At 47.7% G+C, this 23,895-nt stretch overlaps 1 protein-coding gene across 1 annotated transcript in view; it reads left to right on the forward strand.

Moving 5' to 3' along the window:
• Window positions 1–59: 59 nt before the first annotated feature.
• daw1 (dynein assembly factor with WDR repeat domains 1) overlaps window positions 60–23,895 on the forward strand; it is a 33,174-nt gene continuing 9,338 nt past the window's right edge. The window contains 11 exon segments of the mRNA XM_084322107.1: window positions 60–113; window positions 452–524; window positions 3,260–3,404; window positions 5,833–5,891; window positions 6,145–6,267; window positions 6,396–6,397; window positions 6,400–6,494; window positions 7,038–7,145; window positions 8,415–8,521; window positions 9,491–9,593; window positions 12,859–12,973. Coding sequence (XP_084178233.1) covers window positions 74–113; window positions 452–524; window positions 3,260–3,404; window positions 5,833–5,891; window positions 6,145–6,267; window positions 6,396–6,397; window positions 6,400–6,494; window positions 7,038–7,145; window positions 8,415–8,521; window positions 9,491–9,593; window positions 12,859–12,973 — 970 coding nt within the window. The 5' untranslated portion in view covers window positions 60–73.

Raw genomic sequence — 23,895 nt, forward strand, 5'->3', positions numbered from 1 at the left:
TCGGTCGTAGTCTAGGCAACGGTTTGTTGTTACTAACGTACTACTAACGTGTTCTGCTGGCTGCTAAAGCAAGATGAAGCTCAAACGATTTCTACTCAGATATTACCCACCAGGTAACGTTCGCTAACACAAATACAGCGTTTATCTGCCATTGCCTGTACTTGGTTTCAGTACATAATACTTTGGGAACATGTGGGAAATGTACGTTATTTCCACCAATGGCAACAACTTTCACTGTTCAAAAGAATGATACAGTAGTACTGTCAGTCATGTCCGATAATGTTAGCTAGCTGACGTTTGAAAACAGATAGCAAAAGTTAGCATAAAAAGCCATGTCTTATAGGCAACCTTGCTGATTTGCAATTCTCGACTCGTTGTATCCTCTCTATGGCTCTAGGCTCAATGCGTATTTGTGTCCTTTCTAAATCCAGCTGCTTCTCTTCCCCCCCAGGTATCATCCTGGAATATGAGAAAGGGGGTCATTTGAGGACAAAATCAATTGACCTCTTGGACTTGTCTCCAGAGTGAGTGGGCTTATCAGGGGATTGATTGATTGATTGATTGATTGGAAACTTTATTAACAGATTGCAGAATGGGTACAATACAGTACAGCTCAATACACACAATTGTTTCTTGTTTACATCAGGGTCCCCCATTTTCAATTCACCAGGACATATATGACATACATGACATACAGATAGACAGTACTGCTACATCTATACATTTTATGACATACCAGATTTGCAAATACAGTACTGTTTGTGATACAAAAAGAGTCCAGAAAAGGGAGTATATACATTTGATGTAAAAACTGTACATTGGAGGAGGTTGGGTGGGGTTGGGTGGGTAGGAGGGGTTGGGGGGGGGGGGGGGGGAACACTGTACAACTGTACAAGCAAAACTGTACATTGGAATATTGACAACCATACTAGGTAATTTACTGTACATTGGAGGGGGTTGGGGGGGGGGGAGAAACACTGTACAAACAAGCAAAACTGTACATTGGAATATTGACAACCATACTAGGTAAATTACTGTACATTGGAGGGGGTTGGGTTAGGACATTTACAGGGGCCAGTTTCGAATTGCAGTCTCCCGTAGGTGTTCTTTGAGAGTGGTTTTGAAAGTGGGTAGTGATTCACATTCCTTTACAGCTTTAGGTAGGGCGTTCCACATTGATGTTGCATAATTGCGAAACGTGTTTAGTCCCTTGTTTGAGCCGAATCTGGGTTTAACATGATTTGTGGAGCTCCCTCTGGTGTTGTGATCATGGTATTCACTGACCTTTGGGAAGTATTTTGACATGTACATGGGTACCTTGGTCGTGTAGTGTATCTTGTAGACCAGGCCCATTGCAAGTTGCTGTACTCTGTCGTCTACTCTAAGCCATCCTAGGTTGTCAAAGTGGGCAGGGGTGAGGTGGGTTCTAGGAGTAAGGTCAAGCAGTAGTCTGACCAGTTTGTTTTGAGATGTTTGTAATTTTGTTTTTAGCGCCTTTGAGGTGCTTTGGTACCATGAGGTGCAAGCATAGTCGTAGTACCCTTGAATGAGTGCTCCTGCCAGAGTCTTCAGGGTATTCTTGTTTACCAGAGAGGAGATCCGGTACAAGAATCGAGTTTGTTGGTTGACTTTTTTTTATTACATTGGATGCCATTTTGTCACAGGAGAGATTAGCCTCTAGGATGGAACCCAGGTAGGTAATTATTTCATCTTTCCTTGTGACAATGTTGTCACCCACTGTAACTGAGAAGCTGTCGGTCTTGCTGAGTTTGTTATTTGAACCGAAGAGAATGGACTCTGTTTTGCCCATGTGTAATGGTAGTTTGTTATCAGCGAGCCATATGCAGATTTTGCCTAGTTTCGAGCTGAGGGTTTTTTCAACCTGTAACTTGTTCTTGTCAGAGACCAGCAGGTCTGAGTCGTCCGCAAACAGGAACAAGTTGCAGTCACAAGCTGACGACATGTCATTTGCATAAATTAGGAACAGTAGCGGTCCTAGTATGCTTCCTTGTGGAACACCACAGCTCACTGTGAGGGGGGGGGGGGGGGGGATAGGGTACCGTTTACCTCCACCATCTGTTCCCTCCCCTCAAGGTAGGATTGCATCCAGCTCACTGATAGACTATCAAAACCAATTGCTTTTAGCTTGTCAATCAGAATGGAGTGATTGACAGTGTCGAAGGCCTTTTGTAGGTCCAGCATGACCATGCCAGACAGTATTTTCCCGCGTCCACCTCTTGTTTGATGTGGTCGTTCAAATAGAGAAGGCATGTGTCAGTGGAGTGGGATGTTCTGAAGCGAGATTGGAATTAGTAGATTAAATTTGTTTCCGCTAGGTACTTTTCGACCTGTTTGTAGACTATTTTTTCCATGACTTTCGAGATGGAGGTGAGAATAGAAACAGGGCGGTAGTTGCCTGGGTCTAATTTGCTGCCCTTTTTGTGCAGGGGGGTCACCCTCGCAATTTTGAAGTCCTTGGGGACATCATTGTTTTATGGAGAGGTTTATTATGTGTGTGATGACTGGGGTGATAGCGGCTGCTGAGTCTCTGAGGAATTTGGAGGGGATGTTGTCATGGCCAGTGGCCTTTTTTAGGTTGGAGGGCGCTCAGTTTTTTGAGTACCTCATCTGTTGTTACCATTTCTAGCTTGAAGTCGTCCTTGCGGACCTCTAGGTTTTTGTAGTAAGCTACTATGTGTTCTACCCCATAATGCCCTGAGTGGGAGGGTAGTTTGTTTACCAGTGTTGTGGCTATGTTTGTGAAGAACATTTTTAAGTAATTGGCTACATCCAGCTTGTCTGTGATGAGCGTGTTGTCCGTTTTTATGTTTATGTTTGAGAATCTGGTTTTAAGTTTTTTACTGCAGCCTAGTTGATTATTGAGTAATTTCCAAAGTTCACGTGGTTTGTTTTTGTTTTCCTCAGTTTTGTCATTGATGAAATTCTTTTTTGCAGTTTTAATCATGGAGTTTACGTCGTTTCTTAGTCTGTTTCTTTCCAGTTTGAGTTCAGTCACGTGGGCTTGGAGTTCACTGCTCGTGCTTTTGGTAAGCTTTGACTGACTTTTACGAAACTCAGAGCATTTTTTGTCTCTGGTTTTCATAGCGGCCAGTATTTCGGGGTGGTATCATTGATTTATTCTCACATTTCACTCCAAGATGTAACGTTACGGTTTCCAGGCACTTATCAATGAAATCATAATTACGTCAGCAAGAGGGACTTCAGCCATCATCCCCCCTAATACTGTTCTCTCCTGCAGGACAGACCCAGATCAGCTGGTGGCAGAGATCAGGCAGTCAGAGCCTCTGGTCACTGATTCCAGGGCTGATCAGGTGAAGCTGTTGATCCTCAAACTGCAGCAGAAACTGGACCAGCCGGTACACCACAGCTTCCACATGTTTAAGGTCAGAACCCTCCAGAACCATCAACATTTGGGAAAGTCACGGACATGTGAAATCTCGTTCATGCATTTATAATTGTATGTACAATTTTAAATGACATGAGCTGTAAGGGGACGTTTTTTTGTGTGATTCCAACCTCTAGCTGCAGTAAAGCTTTCATATCAAGTTACAGCGTCATAGCTGAATGAATGAATGAATGAAAACTTTATTTAACAGATTGCAGAATGGGTACAATACAACAGATTGCAGAATGGGTACAATACAGTACGGCTCAATACATACAATTGTTAAGGGGATGCAAACCAGAGAAAGACGTTTGTCTTGTTTACATCAGGGTCCCCCATTTTCAATTCATAATGACATTTATGACATACACAACAACATACATGACATCATGACATTTATGGCATAGGGACATACATGTCATACAGGTATATAGTACATTACATTTGTGACATATATGATATGCAAATATACAGTACTGTTACCCATAGATCCTGACAGAGAGTATATACATATCATGGGGAGGAGACTGTACATTAGGAGGGGGTGGGTGGGTGGGAGAGAAATATACATACAGTGGGGAGAGAATATATACATACGGTGGGGAGGAGACTGTACATTAGGAGGGGGTGGGTGGGTGGGAGAGAAATATACATACGGTGGGGAGAGAATATATACATACGGTGGGGAGGAGACTGTCTATTAGGAGGGGGTGGGGGGGTTTGGACATTTACGGTGGCCAGTTTCGAATTGCAGCCTCCCTTAGGTGCTCTTTTAGAGCGGTTTTGAATGTGGGTAGGGATTCACATTCCTTTACAGCTTTGGGTAGGGCGTTCCACATTGATGTGGCATAATTGCGAAACGTGTTTAGTCCCTTGTTTGAGCCGAATCTGGATTTAACATGATTTGTTGAGCTTCCTCTGGTGTTGTGGTCGTGGTATTCACTGACCTTTGGGAAGTATTTTGACATGTACATGTAGACCAGGCCCATTGCAAGTTGCTGTACTCTGTCGTCTACTCTAAGCCATCCTAGGTAGTCAAAGTGGGCAGGGGTGAGGTGGGTTCTAGGAGTAAGGTCAAGTAGTAGTCTGACCAGTTTGTTTTGAGCTACTTAAATGAGAGGTTAATCATTCATTACACCACCGAAATACAGACATGGATATTTGGTATGACGTTATAGAAATGTCAAAAGTCAAAGTTTTGGAATTCAGTTGGAACAAGTCTGTTTCTTTCTTCTCTATTATCATTGTAGTTGTGCCATTTATTAGAGCCCATAATAATATTATATTCTGAGTGTGTCATGTGATACAAGCTGCAATGCTTCAAAGTGACACTGGATGGCAGCAGTAGGCAGGGCAGCAAGTCTAGTGGCTCACAGCTCCAGGATTTCTGGAGTCGCCCCCGAATCCAACCCTACGTGTACCACTGGAGTTGACCCGTCAACTATGGTGTTGGGCTGAATTAACCAGTGATGCATTAGGAAAGGGCTTCTACTCCTCACAACTCCTGTTATTGGGAGAATCTGGCTTCTGGAACCAATCATATCCACCAGGTTAGCCATGGATCTGCATTGAAATTAAAGATGTGCAGGGTCTAAGAGTGGATTCTACTGCATTTCAACTCTCAGAGTTACTAACCAAGAGTCGACTGTTGGAGTCGAGGAATCCATACTTCCTAAAGGTCAGTGAATGCCACGACCACAACACACCAGAGGGAGTTCCACAAATCATGTTCAACCCAGATTCGGCTCAAACAAGGGACTAAACACGTTTCACAATTATGCCACATCAATGTGGAACACCCTACCCACAACCGTAAAACAAATGTGAATCCCTACCCACCTTCAAAACTGCTCTCAAAGAGCACCTACGGGAGGCTGCAATTCGAAAGTGGCCCCCGTAAATGTCCAAACACTCCCGCCCACCCACCCACCCACCCCCTCTGAATGTACAGTTTCCTCCCGCTAGTATGTATATATTTTCTGTTAGGATCTCTGTTTAACAGTACTGTATATTTGCATATCTTGTATGTCACAAATGTAACAGTACTGTATACCTGTATGTCATAAATGTCATGATATCTGTATGTTGTGTTACTGTATGTCATAAATGTCATTATGAATTGAAAATGGGGGACCCTGAAGTAAACAAGACGAAAGTCTTTCTCTGGTCTGCATCCCCTTAACAATTGTGTGTATTGAGCTGTACTGTATTGTACCCATTCTGCAATCTGTTAATAAAGTTCAATCAAATCAAACTCCTCTGCATCGCTAAGCCAAGTCTCCCCACCACATCAAAGTCAGATTAATTATGCATGGATATTACACGGTCAAACTTATAGATTGTAATTTAATTAATTCAGTCAGTCCAAGTACATTGCCTCGGAGTTCATATTTTTCTTATCTGTCCCTCTTATCTAATTTTCGCAGACACTGCAGGCACACATACTGCCGCTGACAAACGTTGCCTTCAACAAGTCGGGGTCGAGGTAAGTTTTATCTGCGACACACATGGAGGGCTGGATTGCATCTGTATTGCTCGGGTTCAGGAGAGGTAAACAGTAACACACTTTCTCTCTCTCTCTCTCTCCTCTCTCTCTCTCTCTCTCTCTCTCTCTCTCTCTCTCTCTCTCTCTCTCTCTCTCTCTCTCTCTCTCTCTACCACACTGATGTTTTTGTCCATCGGTGTGTGTGTGTGTGTGTGTGTGTGTGTCTCTCTCCCTCCATCCCTCTACACTGCAGTTTTATAACTGGGAGCTATGACAGGACGTGTAGAGTGTGGGATACGACATCAGGCACGGAGCTCCACGTGCTGGAGGGCCACAGGAACGTGGTGTACGCCATAGCATTCAACAATCCCTATGGGTAAAGTCCCTCTGCCTCCTTCCATTGTTAAAACAAATACTGTATACATACTGTATATACATAGGAGTCGTTGTACTATTTCGATAGTCTTAGAGTCTTTGGTATTGTTCCCCTTTCTTCAAACTCAGAGACAGATTGCTACTGGTTCTTTTGATAAGACCTGCAAACTGTGGAGTGCAGAGACTGGGAAATGTTTTCACACCTTCAGAGGACACACAGCAGAAATAGTATGAAACTATCTATCTATCTATCTATCTATCTATCTATCTATCTATCTATCTATCTATCTATCTATCTATCTATCTATCTATCTATCTATCTATCTATCTATCTATCTATCTATCTATCTATCTATCTATCTATCTATCTATCTATCTATCTATCTATCTATCTATCTATCTATCTATCTATCTATCTATCTATCTATCTATCTATCTATCCCCCCTCTCTCTCTCTCTTCTCTCTCTTCTCTCTCTCTCTCTCTCTCTCTCTCTCTCTCTCTCTCTCTCTCTCTCTCTCTCTCTCTCTCTCTCTCTCCTCCTCTCTCTCTCTCTCTCTCTCTCTCTCTCTCTCTTCTCTCTCTCTCTCTCTCTCTCTCTCTCTCTCTCTCTCTCTCTCTCTCTCTCTCTCTCTCTCTCTCTCTCTCTCTCTATATATATATATATATATTTGTGTGTGTGTGCGTGTATGTTCAAACAGCCCAGAATGTGTATTCCTAAATGGGCCCTACCAGACCTTTCAGTCCTAACAGAGCTTTCTGTGTGCTGCAGGTGTGTCTGGCATTCAACCCTCAGAGTACACTGGTGGCCACAGGCAGCATGGACACTACGGCCAGGCTATGGGATGTCAAGACAGGGGAAGAGGTGGCCACTCTGATTGTGAGCTAACTATTTATTTATTCAGCAGTCTGTCTCCCCCCTCCTCCTTCTCTCTCATTCATTATTTTATTCTCTCTCTCTTTCTCTCTCTGTCTCTCTCTCTCTCCCTCACTCTTTCTCTCTGGGTTTGTTAAGCTCTCTCTGGCATCTGGCTCACATCCATCCATTAGGGGTTCATTTGATCGGCTGGCTGGCTGGCTGGCTGGGTGGCTGGCTGCGTGACTAGTTGGCTGGCTGGCTGGCTGACTGGCTAGCTGGCTGGCTGGCTGGCTGGCTGGGTGACTGGTTGACTGGCTGGCTGGGTGACTGGTTGACTGGCTGGCTGGCTGGCTGGGTGACTAGTTGGCTGGCTGGCTGTGTGACTAGTTGACTGGCTGGCTGGGTGACTAGTTGGCTGGCTGGCTGTGTGACTAGTTGACTGGCTGGCTGGGTGACTAGTTGACTGGCTGGCTGGGTGACTAGTTGGCTGGCTGGCTGTGTGGATGTCTGGCTGTGTGGCTGACTGGTTGGCTGGGGCTGGCTGGCTGACTGGCTGGCAGGCTGGCTGGGTTGCTGGCTGGCTGGCTGGCTGGCTGCGTGACTAGTTGGCTGGCTGGCTGGCTGACTGGCTGACTGGTTGACTGGCTGGCTGGCTAGCTGGCTGGCTGGCTGGGTGACTGGTTGACTGGCTGGCTGGGTGACATGGTTGACTGGCTGGCTGGGTGACTGGTTGACTGGCTGGCTGGGTGACTAGTTGACTGGCTGGCTGGGTGACTAGTTGGCTGGCTGGCTGTGTGGATGTCTGGCTGGCTGGCTGGCTGGCTGGCTGGCTGGCTGGCTGGCTGGTTGGCTGGCTGGCTGGCTGGCTGGCTGGCTGATTGGCTGGCTGGCTGGCTGGTTGGCTGGCTGGTTGGCTGGCTGGCTGGCTGGGGCTGGCTGTGTGTTTCAGAATAGGTCAAACACTTTGAACATCCCGGCTCACTCAGATATTTTCTTACTCGAATCACTGAAAAATTAATCATGCTGAAAATCGTCAGCTGAACAGAAAATCCTAAACGTGTCCTTTAGAAATGAATCAGAGCAAATTAATATGCGATTAAACTTGTATTTTCTTCCCAAGACAAGAAAAAATCGAATTCACTTCAGAGCGTGCCTGAACTTGCATGAACTCTCAGTTGCTAATATATATATGAACAAATTTATAAACCTCCAGGCTATATCTGTTCTTTCTTTGATGTTCATTGTGCACGTTCTTCATCCTCTGCTATCTTCTCTGCTGTGTGTTTCCAGGGTCACACCGCAGAGGTCATCTCCTTGTCATTTAACACCATGGGGGAGCAGCTTGTCACCGGCTCCTTCGACCACACTGTGTCTCTGTGGGACGTTGCTACAGGCAGGTCAGTCACCGCGCAGCAACACCAGCTCCTGCGTGTCTGTCTGAGTGCTCTGGTCTTGTCTTGTCTCTGTGTGTGGGAGGAGGACAAGGCGCACATGCGCACATAGGGCTTTTTTTTTTATCTACTTTTTCTCCCCATTTTTCTATTTTTCTCCCATCCCAATTTCGTATTATCCAATTCTTCCCTCCCCTGTCTCGAACGTTGCTAGACCATGCCTCCCACTGGTCGGCTGCAATGTGGAGCCTTGCATCACGTGTCCCCTCCGGTACACGAGGAGGCAGCCGTCGCATCTTTTCACCTGTACAGCGCGATCTCTCATTGGCGAGGAGTAGCACGTGGGAGGCTCACGCTGCCCCCGATACTTTCCTGATTCTGCTGTACAGGCGCACCAACCGACCTGTAGGAGTCGCTGTCCACAACGTCCGATCCCCACCCACCGGCTTTCCCACCCCCTAATACTGTCAATTGTATTAGTATGACCGACCAGCCAAGCCAAAAGCAACGCCGAGAGCTGGGCTCGAACCCAGCATCTCCTGCGTTGGTGGCGAGCGCCTTGCCCACTGCGCCACTTAGCCGGCCCGCACACAGGGCTTTCGAACAAGATGGAGTCGCAAATAGTGGGTGGACCGGAGGGGGGCTGTGCAGACTGTGTTGGGAGGCAAACTAATTTGCAATAAAGAAGCCATTTGCTTTCATTTCCTGCAACTTAAAAACGATTTAAATTTCAATAAAATGGCAAATACAAGGGTAAGTTCCAAATCAATTATTTATTTAGTACAATGGCTCAGGAGGTAGATGCATGCACAGACACACACACACAGTGGAACAGAGGACAGAGCAATCATGTATTAGACAATGGTGTGTCTGTTTCTAAGCTGGCCCTGCCCCAACACGTGCACGCAGGTGTGCGTTTTCCATTGTGTCAGAATTGTCTCAACACCACATCTGCTGCTGTGTGTGTTTCTCCAGACGTGTTGTTGTTCTGGTGGGGCATCATGGAGAGATCACCAACGCTCAGTTCAACTGGGACTGCTCCCTCATCATCACCGGCTCCATGGACCAAACCTGCAAGGTGAGCCCTCATCCTGTCTCCCAGAGGGACTAGGGCCATAAACCCAAAACATAACGACAAAACCCACATTATGAAATCTCTTATGGCCTCATTTTGCCCATATAAAATAAAATAAAACAAAATTGTTACCGAGGTAAATGTGATAATATACTGTGATATGCATTTTAGGTGATATCGCCCAGCCCTTAACACTTTGTATGCCACTCACGGCTTTTCTCGGGTTTACCCCCCGACCGTTGAATGCCACGTCACGAGTATTCTCGGGTTTATTTAAAAAAAAAAATTATTAGCGATCTGAAATCATATTGCATCACGCGAGCCTACCGTTGGAGATCCAGGGACCGCCGGCGCTCAGATGTGAAAAAAGCGCCCCCTATCGTCTCCCAGATGGTAAATCACCCTTTTGGAATGGACTCAATGAAAGTGAATGGGAGAACGGATTTCTGACTCCACATTTTACTTCTCACTGATGCAGCCGGGGTCTACCAGAGTTCATTCTGGAGCCTCTGAGCCACGGCGAATATGGGTTATACTGTACACACGATGGATCAATACAATTATCGATTTTTTCTAATGGCGATCGGAAATTGGAATAAACCATTTGGATACCATCTGACCTCAGGTAAGGAATCTATGTTATCAGTGTTAGGATAATCAGACTCGTTTTCACGGATATATAAGCGTTTATGTGATATGTGATATGGCTGTTTTGACTGTAAAAGCCATGAGGAAATAAGAGCAGCGATTATCAGCGTACGGCACGCGCGTGCGTGCGCACACATATACTATCATCTAGCGTTTATTTGAAAACGATTCATAAATAGGCCGACAAATGACAACGTTCTGGAATATTCCAGTAAAAGGCGATTATCATAGGCATGGGTTGTTTTTTCCCCGAAAACGGGTGATTTTCAAAATGCTATCAAACGGAAATGAAGCGATAAAAAAACAATCTGCCTCGACAATGTTGACTGGAAAATGATTCTTTGATAAGCGACGGGCAGATTAGACACAGCCATAATTTAAAAAATAGATTAGGCAATATTAACGTTAACATTGGGAGTGGATGGTGGCATTCCAGCCGGTAAAAAGGAAAACACGGCTGGCGCTCAAAGAGGCACTTCATCATAAAATGCCTTTTCCAAATAATTAGATAAGATATTCCTTTATTGATCCCCTTGGGAAAATTCTGGCATCATAGCAGCATTGGGAGGGGGGAGGGGGGAGGGGAGGTACAGGTATGAGCAGGGTAATAGTAGAAAGGCAATAAAACTTGATCTGAGAGAATTAAACAGTGTAAACAATATAATGAACTCTGAATAAAAAAATATAGGAAAAACAAACTGTAAACAAAGGTGCAGATGAGGGTCTGTATGCCCTATTGGTTATATTATACGTTACAATAAATATAGGCAATACAATCTTTTAATCTGATGCCTGATGGCTGCTGGCATAAAGGACTGGCTGAGGCGGTTAGTGGAGTGTTAGGGGGTATGAGTCTGGCTGAACGTGCTCCTCATCGTGGCTAGCTCCTCATAGAGGGGGTGGGTCACACATATCCCAAGGCTCTAACTGTTTTGGACACATTCATTTAACTTGACAGAGTTGATGAGTTTAGATATCTCCTCCTGTGATGTCATCAGATGACACTGAATCATTGTGTTGTGTTAATTACAGCTCAATGAAATGATGTAGATGGAAAAATAGCAATCCCTATTGCAATCCTTATCTCTATTTTTCATCTACATCATTTAATTGACCTTGACTAGTCTTGACCAATCCAAGAGCAGATGTCCTGTGACATCATGTGCAACATCAGTGAACAACACCAATCCCAGAGCAGATGTCCTGTGACATCATGTGCAACATCAGTGAACACCAATCCCAGAGCAGATGTCCTGTGACATCATGTGCAACATCAGTGAACACCAATCCAATAGCAGATGTCCTGTGACATCATGTGCAACATCAGTGAACACCAATCCAAGAGCAGATGTCCTGTGACATCATGTGCAACATCAATGATGCTTTGTGTTGCATTTGAGAGACACACCCCCATTCCACTGAATATGTTCACGATGAGCGAACACAACCGAGTAATCGGTTAACTGTCCCTAGTGTTACACCTATAAAACTAAAATGTGTAGCAAGATTTTAATGATCCATAACATCCTAACTTTATTCAGCCATTATTAGCCAGAAAGCTGTTCACAGGCATATTCTATGGTGAGGCATAAGGGGGCATACGTGCCTCAGTGATTTCAATGTCACAACACTCTGCAGCTGTCCTCCATACACTCCAAGCCTGCCTCCTCTGGGCTCTGCTTAATTTTTAATCCTTCAACCCTAATTCCTTAATTATGCCAAGATGAGTCATCCTCACAAATCACAATTATTCACATCGCTGCTTTCCTGAAATGTAACCACGTAAGACAGCTAACAGGTACATGTAGAGGTATGAAATGTAACCACGTAAGACAGCTAGGTACATACAATGCTGTATACCGTATATATATATATATATATTCATTCTTCCCATATATATATATCTGCATATATACTCCTTTTTACATACCTGTAGATACTACAGTATATCTATCTGTACATATCTCTTACCTACACTGCTGGCCAGTAGCCTATGACTATTACCATAGTGTCTTTATACCTGTATCACTGTACATATTAATACTACAACTCTGTACATACATCTGATTATCACTATACTCAGTAGTACTCATTTATATATGTTATACCCAGTTTAATCACCTGCACATTGTATTGTATTACTATTGCACTTTACTGTTATATTTGCACTCTGGTTGGATGCCAAACATATTTTTAGTTGTATTATACTGTTGCTGTATAATGACAATACATTTGAATCTAATCAAATCTAATGTAGAGGTGTGAAATTTAACCACGTAAGACAGCTAACAGGTACATGTAGAGGTGTGAAATGTAACCATGTAAGACAGCTAACAGGTACATGTAGAGGTATGAAATGTAACCACGTAAGACAGCTAACAGGTACATGTAGAGGTATGAAATGTAACCACGTAAGACAGTTAACAGGTACATGTAGAGGTGTGAAATGTAACCACGTAAGACAGCTAACAGGTACATGTAGAGGTATGAAATGTAACCACGTAAGGTATATGCAAGCATGCCTTGTCTGTGTTTCTGTGTGTGCGTTCATCTCTCCGCCAATATCTTTTTGTGTGTTTGTGTCTGTATGTGTGTGTGTGTGTTATTTGTGTGTTTTCAGGTCTGGGAGGCAGCTAGTGGGAAGTGTGTGTCCACCCTGAATGGTCATAAGGAGGAGGTGCTTGATGTGTGTTTTGACTGCACCGGTCGGCTCATCGCCACTGCCTCGGCCGATGGTGAGATTAAACCGTAATCATATCATTCTGTTGTGAGGAGGGTGTGTGATAATTGGACATGTAACTCACCAATGTGTTCTGTGCCACATCGGCACCCCGAGAAATTCCTCCGGGTGACATCCCAGAGAGGAGAGCAGACCTCTAGTGAATAGGGCAGACACTATTTCCTCAACTCTTTTCAACTGTAGTTATAGGGGTGGTGGTAGAGGCTGAGCTCTCTTTCTCTCTCGTTCATAATTATCATCATTGGCCAGACATCCAGAGCTCCACAGCTCCAAGGGAGGGACCCATAATGAGGGATACATGTGTCTGAAATGGGCCCTCCACGCCTGGGATAGCTCTGTTTGGTTCCCTGGTACCTCCCATGGAGCTAACAAATCAGCTCCTATAAATGTGATGGTACCTGTCTGGCAATCCTACCCCAAACTGTGCACTACCGTAATCGGCTGAAAACCTTACGAAGACCAAGCCAGAACCCAGTTTGGAAGCCCCGAAAACGTCCCAGCCATTGTTCCAAACGAAAAGCGGAGAATAACAAGAATCAAACACACATTTTGCAATTTCACTAGATTATCTCTGGATATGAATGTCTGATTTACAAACCCACAAAACTGGGATAGATTATGGTGCATTTTTCACTAAATGTCTAATGGCACATTCGCTGCAGATGAAAAACATGCTTTCTTGAGTTGCTATAACACAAGACCGCGGGTTGTCAGGGTAGGACATCCTCAATGCTCCTTTTATTTCCTAAAATGCCATTGAAAATTGGATTACTTAAAGAGAGACAATTATTTAAATCCATCATAATAAGCAATGGCATAATGGCATACATGTGAGTGGTTTCATGCTTTGTGAAGGAACAGAACACAAACTGAGTTCTGTTGGTACTCGGTCTAATTTCCTCGCTTGCTATGGGAATGACGAAACTCGCAGCACAGCATATTATGATGCAGAGCGAATGAGCCTTCTGTGTACCTACCGCAGGGAGTGGAAACGTTCAACTTTAAGCAGAAATATAAAATATTTTCTGCGTCACATAGGAACAACCTCAACTCTCAGCGGTCAAGCTTGCTTTTCTGGCTAGACAGATATATATATATATATTGGTCCGCTGATATAATCGGCTTATATAAGCCTTTTACCCATATATCGTTATTGCCAAAAGTGCCCCCAATAAAGCAATATCAACATGGCAAAATACCGTACATGCTGTACTGTGGCTGTGTTTGTTCTAATAGAAATAGAGCATCCCTATTTTCTAACTTTGTCTGAAAATGTTGATATACTTCATGTAACATTGTTCTTATTTTAATTAAGCATAAGGGTATGTATCTGTGAGACAGCAATCATTTTCTCATTATGTTTAGGCTAAAGCAAAACGAAAGGTTATCCTATAACCTAGTTATATGAATACTGGCAGAGCGTCTCGCTTTTGCCATTATGAGATAACTCTTATCTCCTAGCACCTACTGTGCTCATGAACAAACAATTTGCACCCATGCACGTGACCAGGCCACGCCCCAGCGTCCTCCTATAAGACGCCGGACATGGTCACACTACCTTCCTCGGAAAAAAAAGTTTCCAACATTGAAAACCCAACCAAGGGACCTCAGGGCGCTGAGAGCGAGACGCTCTGCCAGTATTCATATAACTAGGTTATAGGATAACCTTTCGTTATATTATCATACTGTCATCGCGTCTCGCTCTTGCCATTATGAGATATGGGGCAGATCAGACACGTGACCCGACAAGTGTACCCCCTGAGGGCCCGTAAGCCCCACTACCAGGGAGGAGGGGAGTCCCGTCCACCCGCCCGTCCTAACAAAGGGGGGGAGGCAGTCAACTCCACCAAAGTGCGAAAAAAGGGGAACCAGAAACCCCTAAAAGCGCACAGTACAGGCGGGACCACGTGTGACACAGCACCCCGTGGCACACACCCACACACCCCTGCTAGCCCACCGACTGGCGGGACGCAGGGGAGGTCCCAGACCTCAGAACCGCCTGGGAGACAGAACCCCCAGTCATGTCCATGAGGTAAAACTTAACGAAGGGACCCGGGGAGGACCAGGAGGCCGCAGCACAGATGTCCTCCACCGAGACCCCCCCTAACAAGGCGGCAGAGGCCGCCACTCCATGAGTGGAGTGCGCCTTGACACCCCCAGGGGGGACCTGTCCAGCCAACGTGTAGCAAAGGGCAATGCCCTCGCACAACCAATGTGACAGGCGCTGCTTGGACAGTGCCTTACCAGCGCGAGGGCCACCGTAACAAACAAATAGTTGATTGGCAGCCCTGAGATCCTGCGTCCGACTGAGGTAAACCCCCAAAGCACGGACAGGACACGACAGATGAAGGCTCGCCTCTAACCCACTAGTGTGAGGAGGCGGATGAAACGCCTGAATCACAATATCCCTGGAGCGAAAAGAGCTCCGGATATTCTTTGGCACGAAGACTGGATTAGGCCTCAGAGTCGCACCGTTATTGGCACGAATAGACAGCTGCTCCAACGGCGCCTGCTCAAGAGGCTCAAACGGGGCCTCCGACAACCGGCCCAGGGCCAGTTGGAGGTCCCAACTCGGAGACAGAGAACGTTCCACCGGCTTGAGACGCCGAGCGTCAAGCAGGAAACGTTTCACAAGAGGATGGCTGAACAATGTAATGCCCTCAAAACCCACATGACAAGAGGATATAGCTGCAGCGTATACCCTCACCGTCGAGGCCGACAGTCTACCCAAAATAGACTGAAGGAAGGAAAGGACAGCGTCCAGGGGGCAGGACACCGGGTCCCAGCCCCCCACCTTACACCACTCTTGAAAAGCATGCCACTTACCCGCGTAAATCGCGATAGTGGAGGGAGCACGCGCGTTTCGGATGGAGTCGACCACAGAAGGGTCAAGACCCATCCCCTCCAGACTCACCCCCTCAGCAGCCAAACCTTCAGTGGCTGCCCAGAACAGGGAACAGACACAGAGATCCGTGTGCCTGAGAGAGGGCCCGCGGTGACCAAGGAACAGGCCACGGCGGGGCTACCAAGAGCTGGATCAGGACCGGGAACCACACAGCCGTGCCCCGGTCCGGCGCGATCAGGATCAAAGTCCTGTGCTCCCGACGTATCCGCTCCAACAGCTGAGCTATCAGGTGTATGGGGGGGAACGCGTACAGAATCCCGGGCGGCCATGGATACATCGAGAAGGCATCCACCCCCAAGGGAGGATTGTCCCCCCGACTGACCGAGAACCACAAGGGGCACTGCTCGCAAACAGATCCACTGTGGCTTCCCCAAACCGGTCCCAGACTTGCCTGACTATGTCTGGACATAGTCCCCATTCGTCGGAATGAGGACCGCCCGCGACATCACAGCAGCGCCCACATTCTGCTTGCCAGGGATATGGAGCGCCCTCAGGCTGTGCAGATTGAGAGACGCCCATAGCCAGAGCTCGACCGCCGCCCGGTGCAGACGGATGGAGCGTACTTCACCCTGTCTGTTGATATACGACACTGTCGTCGTGTTGTCCGTCCTGACCAACACGTGCTCGCCCACCACCAAGTACAGACCGGGTAGCATGGCACGTCCAGCTGCCCCCTACTGCGTTGGTCCGACACGTCCCCCCCCAATCCGTGAGGGAGGCGTCGGTGAAGACTGTGACGTGTGATAGCCTGCTGCCCATGGAGATCCCGCTGGTGAGGGTACCAGTCCTCCCCCAGTGGTCGAGATCCCCCAGTATTGACATGGGAACCTTCAGTCGTTTCCACTTGCCTCTCACCAGGTCTATTTTCATACTGGAAAACCACCTCTGTATCCTCCTCATAAAGAGGAGGCCAAGAGGGACCACAGAGTGAGCAGATGCCATCATACCGAGTAGGCGCATCACGGACGGTGCCGTAACCGTCCTGCCAGGACGGAGCCCCCTGAGCGCGTCGAGAATATCCACTCGCCGCCGCTCCGAGAGGGTTGCCCTCATCGGCCTTGAGCTTAGAACCAAGCCCAAGTACTCCAATTGTTGACTGGGAAGAGGAGTACTCTTCTTCCAGTTCACAGCAAAACCCAGACTGGTGAGGAATTCCACCACCAGCCTGGTATGAGACCTGGCGACCTCCTCCGACCGGCTGAGGAGCAGAATGTCATCGAGATAGAAAATAACTCGTATCCCCTGACGATGTAGAGGCTCCAGCGCGGTCTCTACGCACTTGGTGAACGTGCGGGGGGCCAGAGAATAGCCGAATGGCAGCCTCTGGTATTCGTACGCTACACCCTGAAAGAGGAAGCGAAGGAATTTCCTGTGAGGAGGGAAGATCGGGATGTGAAAGTACGCATACTTCAGGTCTATGGAGGTGAACCAGTCTCCCACTCTGACGGAGCTTAATCAGGTGTTTGACGGTCAACATCCTGAACCGCCTCGACACAATCAGCCGATTGAACACAGACAGATCCAGAATAGGTCTGACACCTCCCGATTTCTTGGGCACCAGAAAATACCGGGAGTAAACGCCACACATCGCGTCCTCCCTTGGGACCACGACGATGGCTTGCTTTGCTAACAGAGATTGGATCTTGTCGGCCAGAGCTGTCACTGCTGCTGACCCTGACAACAAGGTCTGCACCAAACCTGAAAACGGAGGGTGGGGTAGCGCAAACTGCAACACAAGTCCCTGCCTCAGCGTTCTCTCCATCCACCTCGACATATGGCACTGTTGTAGCCATATGTGACGATAATCCCAAAGCGCACCCGCCGCCACTTGGCGCTGGTCCGCCAGGAACCCTAGATAGGCAGCCCGGTCCCACCCGCTGTGCGTTGCCAACCCTGGACCCGCCAACCGCGCAAGCAGGGTGTCTCGTGGAGTCTGGATATCGGACCCTGACACTACCAACGAGGCAATCGCACCCAAGGGGGGACCCCGACAGAAAGGGCCGGTTTGATACGGGGGAAGCTGACATAACACTGGGTGACAAAAGCTCCCCCACTGAACACCTCCCCAGCATGGATTGCTGAGGAACCGTTCTACAGCTGGACATGCAAGGTGTGAGGTCCCCACACTGCCCGATAGGCTGGGTTCCTACACACCGTAGCCCTGCAGTGATATTACTACCACCCAAATCACGCGCGCCTGCCTGACCACTGCCGGTCTTCCGGCCGTGGGAGGCACTAACGTGATACCCGGCCTAACGAGGGCGGGGCTGGGGGAACCCACGCTGCGCCCCAAAGGGCCTCGAGCTCCCCCGCTGACAACCTTTGTTGTTGACAGACACAACACCAGGCTCACCAAACACAGACACAGAACGTGTGGCGTGGGAGCCGCTTGACAGCACAACATTATCACGGACAGACCCAGGCCTAGCCAGCAACTGGGTGTCAGCCCCTGTCCCCATGAGAAGCGAAACGTGGGGCCGCTTGCGCTTCATTGAAGGCACGCGGCCCGCAGCCAAATCAGAGCCCTTATCCCGCTGGTGTTGGGGGGGGAGTGACCGGAGAGCGAGCTAGACACAGCTAGACGGCGACGGTTTTTTAGGGAGTGCTCATCTAATGTAGCCGTCCCTCGGCCGCCAAGGCTGTCGGCCTTGCGATCACCTGTTTTCGTTGTGTCCAGGGTACCTTAGGCGGGGGAAACATGGCCGCTGGTTGAGGGCCTCGCCACAGTCGTTGATGAGGCCGCGCCCTCACCTCTGGCTGCGTGGTGCGAGGCGGTGTGGGGCCTAGGTCAAATACCGCCTGCGCTCCTGCGGAAAGACCAAAGAGTCCCTCTGCGGAGAGGGGAGCCCTGAGGAGGAGAAACCTTTTCTCCTCCTCAAGGGAAGACTGCTCCAACCAGAGATGCCTGTGAATAAGAGTTGACAGCATCCTGATCCTCCCTGCGGTTATAGCCTGCGACTGAGTTAAAAGTTCTATAACCCCAAAAACATGTGCGATGTTTTCGGCGTCGGCTGGCCCTACAGCCCCACTACCCGACACCAATGTGGACAGAAAAACTGTCAACTGAGCAATGACACTAGTCGCCGCTAAATTCCGTTCTGTGGCGGTATAAACTTCATCAGCCCATACAGCCACCTGCCGGGCCGACTCGCCCTCAGGCGTCGGCTTCCGGGTGGGACATCGTTCAACCATGCCAGGACAAAGGATCGATGCTACCTGGCTCTCAAGCCAGGGCACACCTGCCTTGCGCCCTGTTGTCAGCCCATTCACCCATAAAAGGGGTAAATAAGGCTCAGCAAAACCCCCCACATTAGACACCGATTGACCTTCAGCAATGAACCGGTTAAGAGGAGGGAAGAGAGGTGACAGCCCACGGCGGGGAACAAAGGAACAGTGACCCAGCATCGTAGCATTAGCATTAGCCGCACGCTCCAGGATAGCCAGGAAAACATCCAACTCAGAGTCATGGCGACAATGTTTACCTAGATATCCTGCCCCTTGCGCCAATACACAACTCGGTTGTCTCACGGGACAACGAGCAGTATCACAAACGCTAGCATTGATGCCTGGCAGCGCAGGCCCTACCTGTGCGCGACCTAGCCCGACAGCTAGCCGCCGCGCGACGTCCCTCGATCCGCTGTCACGAGACGAGGAAACCCCAGACCAGGCCTGATGCGCTGTTAGGATGTGCCGAGAAGATTCCAGGGGCTGGCGAATCTCCGGCGAAAACCCAACATTGTGTAATTTCTCTCTGCATTTCATAACAACTAGTTCATGGAGTGCACTGCAGCGTCCATGTTGGAAACAAAAAAAGAGGAAAGTAGAGTGTGACCATGTCCGGCGTCTTATAGGAGGACGCTGGGGCGTGGCCTGGTCACGTGCATGGGTGCAAATTGTTTATTCATGAGCACAGTAGGTGCTAGGAGATAAGAGTCATAATGGCAAGAGCGAGACGCGATGACAGTATGATAATATAACTAAAATAGTATTACAAAATAAAACATCAATCTTCCAAATAGAGTGGTATTTGCAAGGAAATGCTTTAGATGTTTCTAACCTTGTTGTTGTTTTTGGTAAGTACAGCACTGAATATCTGCAGATCAGTTATCGGACATTTAAGCTCCCAAATGTCCAAATTGGTAAAGTCCTGAGGTCTGGCCCTCCTAGTTGATGAATCGGTTGGTTTGTTCTTAGTCAACCTCCATTTTCATGCTTTTTCCCCACGCTGAGTTATTTCCTGAAAAATGACGAGAACATCTCCGGTGAGCGCTAGATTTAGATCCTTCTGCATGTTGAGAAACTCCATGAAATAAAAATCAACTAATCGATTATATTTACATTTTGTCATTTAGCTGACGCTTTTATCCAAAGCGACTTACAGATTCAGATTCATATTCAGAGTTTTATTTGCCACATGGAAGCAATACAATCATAGAGTTTTCATACAAAATCATAAATACCATACCATGGGCAAAAGGAGCAGGAAGAAGAATAATTCTTATAGTTACCTGCTCCCTATTCCTAAACTAAACAAGTATTACTTGATGGTCGGCGTACAACCTAATTTACAAGTTCTGTACAAGAGGTCGGCAGGAAGGATACAACTCTTTCAGCTGAGTAACAAGATTCAAGATTCAAGAGGTTTATTTGTCACATACAGTGAAATGCGGGTGGCCATGCCCGCTTTGATTGTGCAATAATACTAAATAATAAAATAGACATAATAAACAGGTAATAAAATAGACATAAAATAGGCATGATAAAATAGACATGCTAAAGTCCTGAGAGCAATACAATGTTAACTACGGATTTAAGGCACTGGGTCCTATGTACACTACTATACAATATACAGTTTTTACTCTATATCCTTGTTGGTTCTTTCCTTAAAGTGATGTTTATTTTCCTCGTTCCTTTAAAGTGTCCTTTTTCATTTAGTTTAAAGTGACCGTTTGTGTGTGAGCGAATGCAGCATGTGTGTTGTGTGTGTGTATGTGTGTGCTCATGTGTACTTGTGTGTGGATAGTTCAGTGTTCAGTGTTCTGATGGCCTGGGGGAAGAAGCTGAGCCGTAGTCTCTCTGTTCTTGTTGCGTGTGTGTGTAGTCGCTTGCCTGACCACAGCAGCTTGAACAGGCTGTTGTTGGGGTGGTGGGGGTCTTTCATTATTCTACAGGCTCTGGGTTTGCACCTCCTGTTATAAGTCCTGCAGGGGTGGTAGTGCAATACCCGTAGTACGCTCTGCTGAGCGCACTACTCTCTGTAGACTAACAATGATTAGTTGATAAATCCTACGACTAGTAGTTGACTGAGAATTCCTTTTAGTCCAGTTCCTGACATCCCTGTGAATGTCCTCTGGTTCCTGCCCTCCTGAGAAGCACACAGAGTAGTGCTATAAAGATGGCGCCGCTATGTCCGGCCGCCTGTCTGTGCGCTCCGTCGAGATTGTGCTTACTTTTGTTAATATTTATAGTTTTAAGAGTTTTGTCTGTACCAACAGTAGGTGCATTTAATGTGTATGACCGTCAGTCACTTATAGACATCGGATTACGGGAAACTTACCGACTAGATTACTCCCTGGATCAGCTTTCTGAACCGCAGCAATGGCCTGTGGAGATCTTGAGGACAATGGGACCAGATTCCGACCCCAGGAACAAAGGAATCATCAGGCGGAGAGGGAAGAGAGCTGGGATCCGTAATAGACTGAGAACCAGACGACACCGAACGCCACTACCCAGTATATTGCTAGCCAATGTACAATCAATTGACAATAAACTGGACGACATCCAAGCAAGGATTCAATTCCAGAGAGACGTTAGAGACTGCAATGTTCTCTGCTTCATTGAAACGTGGCTGTCGCCAGGAACCCCAGATCACGCCATCCAACCGGCCGATCACTTCTTCATCCACCGCAAGGATAGAATAGCAGAGTCCGGCAAACAGCGTGGAGGAGGTATCGCCTTCATGTTTAACAACAATTGGAGCGATCCAGCCAACGTGAAGGAATTATCGAACCACTGCTGCCCAGACCTGGAATACATAACCATCAAGTGTCGTCCTTTCTTCCTCCCGAGGGAGTTAACGGCGATCGTCCTGGTCGGAGTGTATATTCCACCGCAAGCCAGCAATAGTGTTGCGCTCTCCAGACTCCACGATGAGGTAAATAGAATCCAAGCAGCGAACGTTAACGCCGCCATTGTAGTAGTGGGTGATTTCAATAGCGCCAATCTGAGAGGTTTTGCCTGACTTCTATCAGCATGTGACTTGTAACACCAGAGGCGGTAACATCCTAGACCACTGTTACACGCAATTCAAGGGTGGCTACAAGGCTCATTCTGCTAGTGGCTTTGGTAAGTCTGATCACGCGGCCATTTTCCTTTCACCAAAGTACAAACAAAGAATCAAGAGCACTCCTGTAGTCTCGCGAGAGGTGCAGAAATGGGATGTGGAGTCGGGGGGGGGACGCTCCAGGCTGCGTTTGAGTGCACAGACAGGAGCGTGTTCCGCGACACAGATAACATTAATGTCTACACGGAGACAGTGCTGGACTATGTTCGTACTTTGGTGGAAGAAACAATCCCCACTACCACAATTAGAGTTTACCCAAATCAAAAACCCTGGGTAGACAAATCCGTCCGTGAAGCTCTGAAAGCGCGCACCAAAGCATACAACGACGGCCTGGTGGCAGGCAACATGAATGACCACAAGTTGGCGCGATACAACGTAAGGAGGACAGTGACAGAGGCCAAACGGCGCTACAGGGATCAAATTGAACTCCAGTTTGAACAGGCTGACTCCAGAGCTATGTGGCAGGGGCTCAAAACGATGACAGACTACAAAGGCACCTCCCTCAAACTGAACAGTGACATCTCCTTAGCAAATGACCTCAATACTTTCTATGCGAGGTTTGATGCTGGTAATAACAACACCAGCCCACAAGCCACGGCAATGGGGGGGGGGGGGGGTCTGCTGCTGATGGAGACTCAGTGTTCAGGGTAACAGAGCATGAGGTGAGGCGGACCTTTAAAAAAGTGAATATCAGGAAGGCAGCAGGACCGGACGGCATCCCCGGCCGCGTCCTAAAAGTCTGTGCCGACCAACTGGCCCCGGTATTCACTGACATATTTAACCTGTCCTTAGAACAGGCTGTCATCCCCACCTGCATGAAGAAGTCCACTATTATCCCTGTACCCAAAAAATCCAAGCCTGCTTGCCTCAACGACTACCGCCCTGTAGCTCTCACCTCCATAGCCATGAAGTGCTTTGAGAAGCTAGTAAAGGGCTACATCTGCTCCTCCCTCCCCATCAACATGGACCCCCTGCAATTTGCATACCGCCCCAACAGGTCCACGGAGGACGCCATAGCCCATGTGCTGCACACAGCAGCATCACACCTGGACAAGAGGAAGGGGAACTATGTGAGAATGCTATTCATCGACTACAGCTCGGCATTCAATACCATAGTCCCCTCCATACTCATAGCCAAGCTCAGGGACCTGGGCTTGAACTATGACCTCTGCCAGTGGGTCTTGGACTTCCTGACGGGCAGACCCCAGGTGGTGAGAGCAGGCAACTGCACCTCCTCATCCATCACCCTCAACATAGGGGCCCCCCAGGGCTGTGTTCTGAGTCCCCTCCTCTACTCCCTGTACACACACGACTGTGTGGCTCAGCGGAGTAGCAACACAATCATCAAATTTGCTGACGACACAGTGGTGGTGGGCCTGATCTCTGCCAACGACGAGAGGGCCTACCTGGAAGAGGTCAAGGTCCTGGCGGGATGGTGCCAGGAAAACAGCCTCTCCTTGAACGTCAGCAAAACAAAGAAGATGATTGTGGACTTCAGGAGGTCGGGGGTCAAGGACTACAGCCCCCTCAGCATCGACGGGGCACCGGTTGAGAGAGTCAACAGCTTTAAGTACCTCAGAGCCTACATATCCGAGGACTTGACATGGACCACACACATTGACAGTGTTGTGAAGAAGGCACGACAACGCTTCTACTTCCTCAGGCGCCT

Source organism: Notolepis coatsorum (genome assembly GCF_963971535.1).
Source record: "Notolepis coatsorum genome assembly, chromosome: 1".
Taxonomy (NCBI): Eukaryota; Metazoa; Chordata; class Actinopteri; order Aulopiformes; family Paralepididae; genus Notolepis; species Notolepis coatsorum.